Below are 13453 nucleotides of genomic sequence, written 5' to 3' on the forward strand. Positions count from 1 at the left end.
CATCAACTTTTAAATTCATTTTTGCACAGAAGCAGGACTGTGGATTTTGTCCCCCATCACTTACACTCTAAGTGCATCATGAAGGGATCTTCTAATGGTCAGTATGAACAGGAGGAATGATTACAGCAAGAAAAACGTGTTTCAGTGTTCATTTGGGCTCCTGACTGTTGTTTTAAGACAAAAATTTTGAACCCATACTTTAAGGATTTTTACACCCACCTACCCATAATCAATGCAAAAGATTAATTAAAAACCCTTTCTGTGAATATTTCAAACCCCCTAACATAAGCCTAATTCCCATCCCCTTAATAACACCTTTAATTGATAATGAATGAAAGGTCAAATAGGGGAAAGTTATATACAACTTAAAGGGGGTTTTCAAATTTTCAAATTAATAGGCAAATATCAGACTATCATACCAAACACTTTGATTACATGAAGGTGTTTGGTATGTTTTCAGAGGTGAACTGAGGGTTAATTGTGTCCCACAAAGGTCTCTATCACCCTCCCTCTCTCTCCCTCTCCCTCCCCCCTTCTCTCTCTCTCTCTCTCTCTCTCTCTCTCTCTCTCTGCAGGCTCAGTCTGGATCAGTCTAGACCGGAGCCGGTGTTGTATAGAGGTCTGTCTCCACTGACGGTGCCACCAGCTCACCGGCGACACGTCACATGGAGCCGAATTAGAGCTCTTGTTTATAGGTGAAACTCCTATTATTTCTTAATTTCTTATTCAATCTGCGTTGTTTTTCAGGCTAAACTTGGACCAGCGTTCATTCAGTGCGTTGGAGATGTTCATAAGCTCTAAGGACCTATCCGTCGTGTTGAAACATTTTAGATCTTTTTTGAGAAGTTTGATGTAGAAACCGGTGGACTGTGGGATACGTAGGCGTTTAATTATCCAGCGCTGTCAGACTGGACCTGCTCTGCCATTTCTGGCGTCATCTACCTGATAATTCCCTGTGACTATAGTTTATCCACAGAGTGCTATTCATTGTCTTCTGCTTCTGTGGAGAAATGTGGCGCAGATTCTCCCTGCTGGTTTTATGGTGTGCTGTGAGCGGATTTGATGCTCTGGAGGCGGATAGAAGCGCGGATGCCAAGCCGGAGAAGATGCTGCTGACGGAGGCAGCAGAGCCCGGGAAGCCGGGCAAAGGTTCTCCCGGGGAGCAGCTTTCCCCGCAGAGAGGCGCTGCTGTTGGGGCGGATGGGAAAGCTCAGCAGCGGCCCACCACTGAGCCTCTGGAGGATGAGGTGGACAACCAGGAGAACATCATTAGCCAGGTCAGGAACACCAGCCCGATATATCTCCTTTAATGACAAACTTCATTTACGGTCATGTCAATTAATGACCAATTGCTAACAGCAAAGGCGCAAAGGACGAGAAGAAAGTTTTCACACATTTTGTAAATGAAAAAGTAACACTCTTTAATTCGGCATCAACCAACAAATTAACCCGCACTCCTCACTGTAAAATAAACTGTTTAGATATTAGTTATCTCAGTTTAGCGGGCGCGTGAGTCAGTGGTAAAAGCTGATTTAATCATAGTGCAGTTCTGTGTGGGCTGTGCTGCATTCAAAAAATGATAATCCTGATAATGATGGGAAATATTAAATTGCCAGAGCTTAAAACCAAAACCTCTTTCCATAAGATCTCGTTTGATGTGATTTGCCAGCAGACTTGTGTGTCAGATCACATCTCAGTTGTTACTTGGTGAACTCAGCAAAATTTTCCATCCACCTCATCGAGCGAAAACCGCAGGAGAATTCAAAGCACGTGTCCTTTTTGGTCATATATTGCTTTTTAACTGTAAAACATAAATGTATCATTTCGTGAAAATGTGATTAAGTGATTGCATCAGACAGAAGTTTTTAGGTTTACTTTCTTTTTCCTTTAAACACAATCCAAACCCCACCGTTTGTCAGTTCAACTCAAATGACGTGGTAAACCAGACCCAGAGCTGTGTGTGTGTGTGTGTGTCCGTGCACCCCAGTGACAGTTTGCATCCTTCTGGTGGTTGGTTATATAATATCCTTCCAACTGTAAGTGCTCCATAACCAAAAAGTGCCTGTTTGTAAATGTCTGTAGCTATCTTTTTCCCAGGCGGCTCACCACTACTGCAGCTGCAAACCATCCCACTTGCTGCAACTTTTGTTTTTGTTCGTGCAGAATAGTACACAGCAATAAAATAAAAATAGCTTAGTATATTATTATTTAAAGCTTCCTTTCATATGAGCACACTGGGAAAGTTGATGAGTAACTAAAATCTTTGTGCCTCTCTTTCAGTTGCTGGGAGATTATGACAAAGTGAAGACTGTGTCATCAGGGTCTGACTGTGTCTGTCGCTGTATTGTTCGACCAATCAAACGCTCTGACTGCAGCCGTATCCATGACAGCGACTCGGCGTCACTGTCCCAGGATTCCTACACGGTGGAGACGGTTACCATGGGAACAGACTGCAAGAAGTGTGTGTGCATGGCTCCCCCTTCAGCTGTCAACCCGTGTGAGGGAGAATACAGGCTTAAAAAACTGCAGGAGGCCAGCAAGGATGACATTAAGGTAGACACGCACACACACTCTTACTTTTAGTGCTGTATTACTTTTTGAAATACATTGTTCATAATTTTCTGTCTCTGCCTTTCTTCACCTTTCTCTGTGTTTTTGTGGTTTTAGCTGGCAACTATCATTGATTTGTTGGAAGGCTCTCTGTATGGGATTGACTTGTTAAAGATCCAGTCTGTCACCAACAAGCTGCTGTCCAGGGTGGACAACATGGAGAAGGTCAGCACACAGTATAGCATTCTGCCCTGCATGATAGTATTGCTCTTGGTTTGCACCATGATACAGTAGTCACGGCAATACACGAGTGTTGTCTTGCAATGGAGAGAATGTTATTCCCAACTAGTTCAGAAATCTGCTTTCCATAAGAAAGAATGCCACAGGCTGGTAGATGGAGTATGAAAGTTTCCTTTTTTGTTAACTGTGAACTGAAGAGACACAAACTGTGTGCAGGGTGGAGACATGATCCCTTTCAATTCAAATGGCATTTTCAGGAGGGAAGATGACATTTCAAGCCGCAAAGTGAATTAATACCAGTACTGTCCAATGCTTTACAAGTATTTATTAAAACATGATGCATATATTGGTGTAGTTAATCAATAATAACCGGTAATAACAGTGGTATCCCTTCTTCACTGTGATGTTTGAGCCTCTCTGTGCAGAATGATTTATGTGAGTTTGTTTTCATATCCAGTTGCTGAAGGTGGAAAGTTTCTCTGTGTTTACCAAAAATCTTAGTGTTTGTGCACTGGAGACTTGAAGTTTCCACATCACATTTATGTAAGCTGCATGCTGGACCACGATTGGCTCCAAAATAGTTGTGTTACAAATCATCCTCTTGGGTACACTTAGGTACAGTGAAGTGGGGGACATCTTTTGTCCAGCAATGAACAATATTTCAATATTCATAGATTCTGTATTTAATGATTTTTTTCATGTAAAAAAATCAGACACAAGTTATTATTCAAAGACGACTCTTTTTATGTCTTAAAACATGTGTGGAGGGGATCTTAAACAGTTTGAGGGCAGTTTAAAACTTTTCCTATTTTATAGTTTCCTTCTTTCACACACTTAAAGAAGGAACAAAAATAGAAAACACGCCTGCATAACAGATAAAGATTTTGGAAGCTTAAACATTAGATTCACGATGCACCAAAATCTGCAATATGCGTTTAGTTTTATTGAGATCTGGTGACTGTGATTCACATCATTTTCATACTCAAACAGTTCAGTTGGCCTTCTGAACTGTATGGAAGCATCTGCATCTGTTATATTTCCTCACTCATTTATTCAGATTTTTATTTTCAGTTGTCACTGTATATATACAATATATATAGAAGTAGTTCCTGAGTGTGCCTTTGTAAATGCCAGTTATTATGGACTGTTTATGTATTGTCCTCCTATCTGTGCACTCCAGGCTTTCACCCGTAATTTTACAGAGAGAGTGAGAGAGAAAGAACGTGTGAAGGAGAGAGCGAAAGAAAAGGAGAGAGAGAAGAAGGCTCAGCAGCAGAAAAAAAAGAAAACAAATGATTTGGAGCGTTCTGGACCGAAAAGTGGGGCAGGTGCCTACAACAACAAGCAGGTACGGTCTGTCCGCAAATCAAGTCAGTTTGACTCTTTGTTGATTCATAATAAAGTCCTCATCCTGCATTAAGCCAATTTTAAAAATGTCATTATGTATTACCCCTGTCTTTCACAGCCTCAATCCAAAATTACCATTTAGTCTCGAACATTTGTCTTGTGACTAAAACTAGTTTTGGCACACAGTTTAATTTGGTGGTAAACATTATGCTGTCAAGGGTTTCTGCCTGTATGAATCAAAGTACCTGGCAGGATCAGAAGCTAAGACACCATCCAGCATCATATCTGTTACCATTGAAACATTGTTTTCTTAACTGAAAAGTCCATATTCTCTATAAAGTAAACAGAATGTCTCTTTTCCTGTAGCAGAATAATTATGACGAGACTTACGTAGGAGGTCAACTAAAGAGGAGCCAACTGCAAGATGGTGTGGAGCAACAACAGCCAGCCAAAAACAAGACAGGGACTCAAAAGGCAATCAAAGATAAGACGGAGCCAAAGCAGCCAATCAAAGACAAGAACAGCGTGGTCATCAGGGGTGTGACCTTTTACAAGGCAGAGGAGGGGAGCTTCAAGGAGGAGGAGGAGGAGGAGAGAAGGAGAGGAAAGAATAGTAAGTCTAAAATACCTTTATGACTGATATGCTGCATTCATGTCATACTCTGAAGTAGAAAAAATCAATACATGTTCCTTCTCTACAGCAAGTGCTTCAGTGGACCTGCTGATCCCTTATCAGCTCCCACTTACCAGGATTATCCCCACCCGGAGTTCAAGACCTTCAGTGACTGTTCCCACCAAACATGACATCAAGCACTTCCCCAGGACACCGAGAATGCCCACACCCACCCAGCAACCAACAGCTCCCCCGACTACCACCCAGCAAACCACACCTACGACCAAACCAACTCCCACTACTGTCAAAACGACGACTCAGCCAACTACTAGCATACCACCGACAACACGGACAACACCAACAACAACGACGACAACGACAACAACGACAGCACCGACAACAATGACAACAACGACAACCAAACTGATAACTACTTCCAAACAAACTACCACTACTACAACTACTACACAGCCACCCAGTCCTGTCACTCAGCATAAAAGCTCACCCTCAGACACCAACATCAGTCCACCCATTGGTGTGTCTCCAACGGCAACGTCTGAGCAAGGATCCAAATCTCGACTCAGCTGGACGGAGAGCCCCGCTGACCAGCCAAAGACCACAAAAAAGCCTGGTACAGATACATACAGTACAGTGTCTTCATATAAACGAATTATTTATCTAGTAGTGAGTGTACATGTTTTTTATAAGAGAAAAATGATAATTACATGATAGACAGTCTTGTCAGTTTGAATCACAGTGTCACCTTTCATGTGTGTTCTTGAAGCAGTGTGTAAGGACACAGTAGCCAGCATCTCGGAACCCATCCAGCAGAACTCTTATGGCCTCAGTGACGGAGCCTGGATGAGAGATGCTCGCGGCCACGGCAGTGTCATCTACCTTACCAACGGTCACTATGGTGACAACCTCCAAGAGTTCAGAGACATGGACTCCTTCAAATCAGGTATAAGACTTGTGTGTGAGTTAGTGTGTGTGTGTGCAACTCTGTAAAAGAAAATCAACCCATAATCTTTTTCCATTAAGGACAAGCCAGTTTCTTTTCAGGTTTACTTTAAACGTTTCACAGTGATTTGCCTTTGAAATATTTAAAAAACATTTTATGAGATCTGCATGGCTGCCACATACCCTGTTAATGATCCAGAAGTAAACAATTAGTGTGCTTTGTTTCAGTCCAATTCAGTTTGTGCTTGAGCCAGATGTTGCCTTTAAGAACAAATTAAGTCTCAGATCAAGCATTAATGATTTATAGAAGCTTTATTAATGTAATTGTGTCATTAACACCCGAGTATCAAACCCCACTGGCAACTAGAAATTCCGCATTAAAAATTAAAAGTATAACTATATATTAATACAATAATAAAAAAATTAGTGGAAACTCAAAACAAAAGAACAGGAAAATACATTTCAGCCAGATTTGATTAATGGAATACTGGAGGTATAAGCAAAAACTATGAAAGATTTTTTTGATTTATAATGTTTTTTGGAAACTACGGAAGCCAAGAACAGCCATGCTTGTTATCTCAAGATAACAAAGTTCGTTTTCTCATGATAACGGGTTAATTTATCTCGGTAGCTCGAGAAAGTAAAAGGCTAATTTCTTGAGATAACAAGATAATTAATTTATCATGAGAAAACAACTTTTTCCTGGCTACCGGCTCATTTTGGTCAGTAATAAGAGGAAACGACCTTTTGTTTTCTCGTGATATATTCTCGTGAAATAGTGAAAAAAACAATATTCAATGACTGTTATATATGTCAAAGAAAAAAAGCAAATCCTCACATTTAAGAAGCTAGAACCAGAGAATGTTTGGAATTTTTGCTTAAAAAAATGACTCAAACGATTAATTGATTATCGAAATAGTTGTGGGTTAATTTTCTGTCAATGGACTAATTGTTGCAGCAGTATAGCAAACTAGACTAGAGTATGGGTGTCTTTTTCTTTTGTGGCAAATTCATTATTGGGATTGGTCCTTCAAACTCACCACTCGTTAGTTATTGTCAGGCAGATGTTTAAGTTTCACTATCGCAAGTGTGTTTCAACAACACTCAGGCTAGCAGCTAAAGTTAGCATACTTCAAATTCAGTTTCCTCTTTAAATCCTACATAAACTAACAAACAAATAGTGAAACAAAGTTTGTTGTGATAAACTGACAATTATTATCTTGCACTAGCAACCAACATTAGCTTATTTGGCTAATGCTAGTTACATAATTGGTTGCTTAGCTGTCTAACAAACATAATACCATCCCCAGTCTGAGGGTTCTACCACCTTTCACCACTGCACCAGTGTTCACTTAAATTTTAGAGATTAAATAAACCAAGAACAAAACACACGTCACCAGCAAATACACAGAGGTTAGAGAAAGGCCTTTAGAAAGCTTTAAAAAATAGCATCCATTGAGGTAACAGCTATTGTACTAATTATTTAGTGCAAAGAGCCAGTACAATATTGTTAGAAAAATATTTTCTATAGATAATGGATGGATGTGTCACGCCTTGATATGTAGTCATGGTTACATTACAAGTCGTGTGGAAGATGTGAGCCTGACCAGCTGCTTCTGTCTGTTCTTCCTGCTCAGGTCAGGTCAGTAATTCATACAAGCTGCCCTACAGTTACACTGGAACAGGCCACGTTGTGTTTAACGGAGCTTTCTTCTACAACCGCGCCTTCAGCAGGGACGTCATCAGATATGACCTGAGACACAGATATGTAGCTGCCTGGACCACGCTGCATGACGCCATACTGGACGAGCAAGTTCACAGGACACAAACTGAAGTAAGAGCCACTGTGATTTAACTGTACCAGAAACACTGGGTGATGATTTACCCGAGGGATGTACACTCGGGACTCTTTAAAGGGTCATTAAAGGTCAGTGAGGGGAACAAAAACACTACAAATCACTAAAGAGTTCGAAAGGGCAAATAGTGAGGGGCCAAGACAACTGCTGGAGATGTTTTTGTACATTTGTTCCCTGTTCAGAACAGAAATATTTCTAGGTTTACTGGTTACTTTACCGCGATAAGTGAAAAAGGTTTGTTAAGTACAGAATTGCAGTTAGGAGATGATTAGTCAAGCTTCTCATAAAGCTTGAACCAGGGGAAATCAGCCAGTTTAATAAAACACTGACCATCACCTCTAAAGCTCATTATGTTGTATCTTCTGTTTAATTTGTACATCAACAGAAATGTAGAAATGTCACTTTGTAGATTTAGGGGGAGTGACATGCTGTTACTATTTCTTGACAACTATCCACCTGAAGAAAATAAAAATGTCAGTTTGAAAGTGTGTTAGAGTTTCAGATGATTTGTCTGCTGTGCATTAGTATACATTTTATTTTGCAGGTGCAGTTTGCTGTGGATGAGTCGGGCCTGTGGGTGCTCTACCCTGCTCTGGACACAGAGGGCTTCCACCAGGAAGTAATGCTGCTCATCCACCTCCGCTCCCGAGACCTGCAACCAGTACGGAGCTTCCGCACGGGTCTTCGGCACGGTCGCTACGGTAACAGCTTCCTGGTTTGTGGCGTGCTCTACGCAGTGGACAGTATGGAGCATCGCAATGCCAACGTGACGTACGCCTTTGACACACACACGCTCACGCACACTGTGCCGAGCCTGGCGTTCACAAACCTGCACACACACACCTCGCAGCTGACTTACTGTCCGCTGGACAAGAAACTGTACGCGTGGGACAACGGACATCAGATGTTGTATGATGTCATCTTTGCTTATTAGCATGAAGGATGGACACTTGAGGATAGAAAGAATAAAGTAACTGAACAGATATTTTGTTAATGATGTGTTTCTAAATGACTGTGGATCAGTCTAACTGAACGAGTTTTTATATGGACCTCAGCTGCTGCTCTGCCACACGCAGCAAAGTCAGTGTTAACCAGTCAGAGTGGAAATGCATTCACATTTGGAAAAGGACAAACCCCATGGACCATATGTATGAATGTAAATAGATGCATACACATCTAACTCTGTTTCTCCATGTGGAGAAATTTCCATTTCCTCTCTTTTTCTTCATAAATCAGACTGTGCTGGTGAAATCACTGTGGATCCACATTTAGCTGTAAATGGTTCTAGAAATGCTCGTAATTAACATATTAAACCCATTCAATCAGACAATCAAGAATGTGGTTGTCCACATCCATGTAGACACACTTTCTCACATCAAGCTTATTTTTCATAAGTAATAATCACTGTGGAGGACAGTTCTTCATATGTACAGTACATGCTTTAATCTTACATCAAAAAACATGGTTCTCACCTGAGACTCATCACAGAACAGGTTGGTTTCTGTTTATGAGCCTCCTTTAGGCAACTGAAGTTGTGCAGTGGGATTGATCTTAGTAAAGGGGATATTCATATCTTCACAGATTTTACATAGTTCACTCACTATTCAGCTTGTAAATACAGTAGTAGTATTGTATAGTCGTATGGACAATAACCATGATGATGTCATCAGGGTTATTGTCTCAGCTTTGGCTTTGTGTTGTAAACCGAGGGTGTAAAAAATGATCTCAACTCAAACATCCATTCACTAGGTTTTTTATCATTTCCCTGGTCAAATGGAGGTGTGAAGTTAGACATGGGTATTGGACATTGGTCTTATTAAATCGATGTTAATGGTTGCATCATGGGAATTGTAGGATCCGGTGTTTTGGTGATTCAGGATATCTCACCCTCTGATGCATCAATTTTGCTTTCTTTTTCTAATCTGTTACTTGTGAGTCCCCTACCATGGAAGTGCAATACTTAAGTGTGGAGTCGCTGGATTTCCCCTGTAAGACAATCATGGAAAACTCATTTTTTGTTGTTATTTTGTTGTTGTGTAAATTCATTGACAAAGACCTCAGACATTAATTTACAATGTCAAAATCAGATCTGCCTGTAAAGGCTTATGCCACTAAAAATCAGCAGCTTTCCAAAACCTCTGGTCAATAAGCTACTGTGATGGTGCCAAGTTAGAAATATAATGTCAGGTAAAACCAGACTCTAATACATGTATGTTCAAGTATGAACTGATTCTGGTAATAACTGAGGACGCAGATACTTTATACTTCAAGTGTTGCACCTAACTGCAGTATAATGCCTTTGTCTTATTTGATCAAAGCTGTAAGTGTGTGTTTTGTATACTGTGTGTCTGCTTGGCGTGTTGCATACTCACCCTCACTGCTGTCCAATAATATTCCTCTCATATAGGTGGGAACAGAAGCTTTAGCCCTTAGTCGGTGCCTTCATCTACCATTGAAGTTCATTTATTTAAAACCATTGTCAAACTAGCACATGCTGCACGCTGCTTTGCTTGTTTTAAAAAAATCCCAAGACAAGGTTGATTTCAACTGCTTCACTACAAGTCTGCCTTTCTGTTTTGTGTACGCTGTAATTTATAATAAAACATTTCAAAAAAGATGAAGGCGAAAAAGCTCCCTCCAGTCTTTCTCCATGTCTTGTTCCTTCATTCTCCTCAGTCTGTCCTGTGCTTGTCCTGCCTGCTGTGGACATTATTTCTGGGGTTGATTTAGTTTTCCTGGAAGCAGCTGAGCCACTGGAAGGTTCCCAGGGTGGAAAATAAGTCCCAGCCAGATACTGGTGAACCTCCTAGTGAGAATACTCAGGACACAGACCAGAGCTTCTACATGTTAAAGAACCTCACATAGATTCAAATAAGGTCAGTGAATAGTGTTTTGAAAGACTCTGTGTCATTTCAGTCTGGTTTGGTTCAGTTCAGCCTGTTTCTCTTTGGATTGGATCAAACTGAAAACAGGATCAAAATGCAATAAAATACTTAACACATTTGTAAGAATAACACATTTTCAAAGCAGGAGGGCACATGGGGAGTTAATATGTCTACTTCATGGACCGGTTTATGGGTCCTTTGTTCCAGTCCTGCAGCTTCTGACACATGGTTGCTAATGGACTCTCCAGAGAACTCAACCTGACACACACATACACACACAGAAAATTTCCAGGGGAATATTAATTACAAACAACTGCTGCATCTTTATCTTCATGGTACGATGTTACCAATCTAAAATGTGTTTTTACAATAACAGCAAATTGGATGCAGCCCATATAAAATAGGGCAGAAATTAGATTCAAGAAAAGAGGTTTCCAACAATTTCAAGATGTATGCATAAACAACATATTGACTACAAATGCATGAATTACAGCAGAAATGTTCCATTAAAGCTGATTAGATCCTCTGGAGATGACATGAAAAGTTACAAAATCATCATGTCTATGTGGTGGTGTCTGTGTGTGTGTGTGTGTGTGTGTGTGTGTGCGCGCGTGTGTGGTAAGTGACCACCTAGCAAGGTTACAGAAGAAAGACGCCCATTCAGATCTACTGCACACTCAAAAAGCAGGATGAATATACGTGTGTGTGTTCTGTACAACTGTCAGTCTTAAAACCACTTGGTCTAAATGTCTGAGAGCATGAAGACCACACACACATGCACACACACTCCAGAAAAAACACACAAAGGATGCTATCTGTCCAAGTTCACAGAGCACACTCACACACACTGCATAATGTCTGGTTTAAAGATAGCAGTGGTATCTGCATACACATTCCTGACTGCCACTGAGCTGAAAATCTGCACCAAGACAGAAAAAGAAACGAAGAGAAATAGAGGAAAAAGAGGAGAGGGTATCATGGTAATCATCACCTTTGGTTCAAAAATACACTCAGAGGTCATTAACTATAGTAGGAGATATGGAAAGACTGAAAATCCACCAGAGAAGTCTGTGGAAATCGAGGAGTGAAAAGAGAGAAAGGGATTGAGAAGTAGAGGAAGGAAAGAATAGCAAGGTGAGGCAGAGAATGAGAGGGATGTGTGTAGAGGTCAAATGTCAGAGGTTATATGAGAGGTGGAGGACTGAAGAACAAACAAGATCATAAAACTTAGAATTCAAAGTGAGGCCAGAGAGACCTTGGGGGGCTTTTACAGACACCAGAGAGATTGTGGCTCTCAGCCCTAGACCCATTGGTTCCAACTGAAGACAGAAATCTGTACAAAGGGTCACAAATATATCATTTTTTTTCTAAAAAATGCTCAGTAATTCCCAAAAACAGCGGGTCACTGTTTTTTAGCAAACGTTAGTCAAACAGGAGTAAATGATGCATTTGTTGAGGACTATTTTCAGCTGTGGATTAATCCACATTTATTGTTCTAGTGAGTATTTCTGGCAGTAGGACGGCATGTGTGGGATTGAGTCAAAATCCATACGTTAAGAGTGATGACCAAATTCTACAGAAAATGTCAGTCCTTATATATAGAAAGCTTTTAAAAAGTCTAAATGCTGTGTTTAAACAGCACAGATGCGGCAAAACACGACCAGAGTCTGCTGTATGTCCCAGCCAGAGTGCTGTGATCACCTTTTCCTACATGTGTGAGCAGAAACTGATGTCCATAATGGCCAAGGAAGCTTCACACTGGTTATTCTGACTTATTTGGTTATAAAAGTAGAGTGCCCAGCTGGTAAAAGTTAAAGGATATGACAGCTGTACAGATTGTTCCCTCTACTCACTGCGGGCAGCTCACACGCTATCGTTAATTTAGTGCTATTGATGATTATTTATAAAAAAGCTTGTGTTTTAAAGGTTAAACAAAATTACCAATGTCATTTTTATTTTTCTCATATACATAAATCAGATAATCATACAGCATAAAAACTTTCAAGTAAACTTTTAACTGGAACAAGTGGGATTTAAATGCTTCTGAAACAGTCAACTGATTGCTCTGACTCTGTGTAATTCCTCAAGCTGAAACACTCCTAAAGTTGACAGAGAACTGGTGCGAAGTGAGATGTGTGCTTTGTTTCTTTTGAACCTTGCTGCAGATTTCTTGTGTAGCTGAGGCTAGGCTGGTGCAGGTGGCTGAGTGAGAACAAGGTGATGTAACAGTTGAGGCATGATGGAATCGAATCATGGTGGATTCTCCCGAGTGTTTTTGTTTGGTGGTCAAAGATGAGGCCAAGATTTTTCAGTGAGGACCAAACATTTGGAATGAGTAAAGCCTTTTCCATTCCAAAGCTCCTGTGGTTTCCCCAAACTCCACTGATAACAGCAAAGACATTCTGCAGCCTTGACGGACGTTGTTCCATCATTCTGAACTGCACGTGTAATGTAGTTTTTCCTTGGACCCATGGGGAGAAGCAGTCATGTGTGCACACTGCAGGTACACAAAGAGGAAACAGATCTTGGATAGGAACATTTTACAGCACTTTTGGAACATCTTGCTATTTTTGGCAGTGGCAGGCAGGATGATGCAATATGAGCGGAACAGAGATGGAGAAAACATCAACACGGTGCTAATACATATATAAGTGAGTCCCAATTTGACCCTCAGCTTTTTATCATTATAATGACGTATGTTCATTGACAAAGGTGATGAACCCATGATTTAAAAGAGTCACCAATCCACAAAAACAACAGTTTCTTTGATATGTAAGAAGTAGAGGAGACAGACACAGACATAGGCATGTTTACTGTTTCAAGCCTTACTTTAAACTCATCATCATGAGGAGGTACAGTAAAAGAGTTAGCAAACATTATCAGCATACATAATCTGCATTAGTGATTGTCTGACCAATGGTACAGCTGGTATATATTAATCAATGGTGGAATGCAACTGAGCATAATTTTGGGCCCCTTGTATACTTTACTTGATCATTTCC

At 40.6% G+C, this 13453-nt stretch overlaps 1 protein-coding gene across 3 annotated transcripts; it reads left to right on the forward strand.

Annotated features, from left to right (window-relative positions):
- Positions 1-598: 598 nt before the first annotated feature.
- On the forward strand, positions 599-10201 carry olfml2bb (olfactomedin-like 2Bb). Of its 3 annotated transcripts, none has more exons than XM_044369307.1 (9): positions 599-1277; positions 2281-2553; positions 2668-2775; positions 3971-4138; positions 4504-4750; positions 4839-5381; positions 5535-5711; positions 7348-7544; positions 8111-10201. In XM_044369307.1, the coding sequence occupies exons 1-9, from the start codon at positions 1011-1013 to the stop codon at positions 8498-8500; spliced, it is 2370 nt and encodes a 789-aa protein (XP_044225242.1). In that variant the 5' UTR covers positions 599-1010; the 3' UTR covers positions 8501-10201. The 3 variants fall into 3 exon arrangements, with proteins under 3 accessions (XP_044225242.1, XP_044225244.1, XP_044225243.1); XM_044369309.1 differs by having other exon boundaries at positions 5538-5711; XM_044369308.1 differs by having other exon boundaries at positions 4507-4750.
- Positions 10202-13453: the final 3252 nt, after the last annotated feature.

Source organism: Thunnus albacares, chromosome 12 (assembly GCF_914725855.1).
Source record: "Thunnus albacares chromosome 12, fThuAlb1.1, whole genome shotgun sequence".
Classification (NCBI taxonomy): domain Eukaryota; kingdom Metazoa; phylum Chordata; class Actinopteri; order Scombriformes; family Scombridae; genus Thunnus; species Thunnus albacares.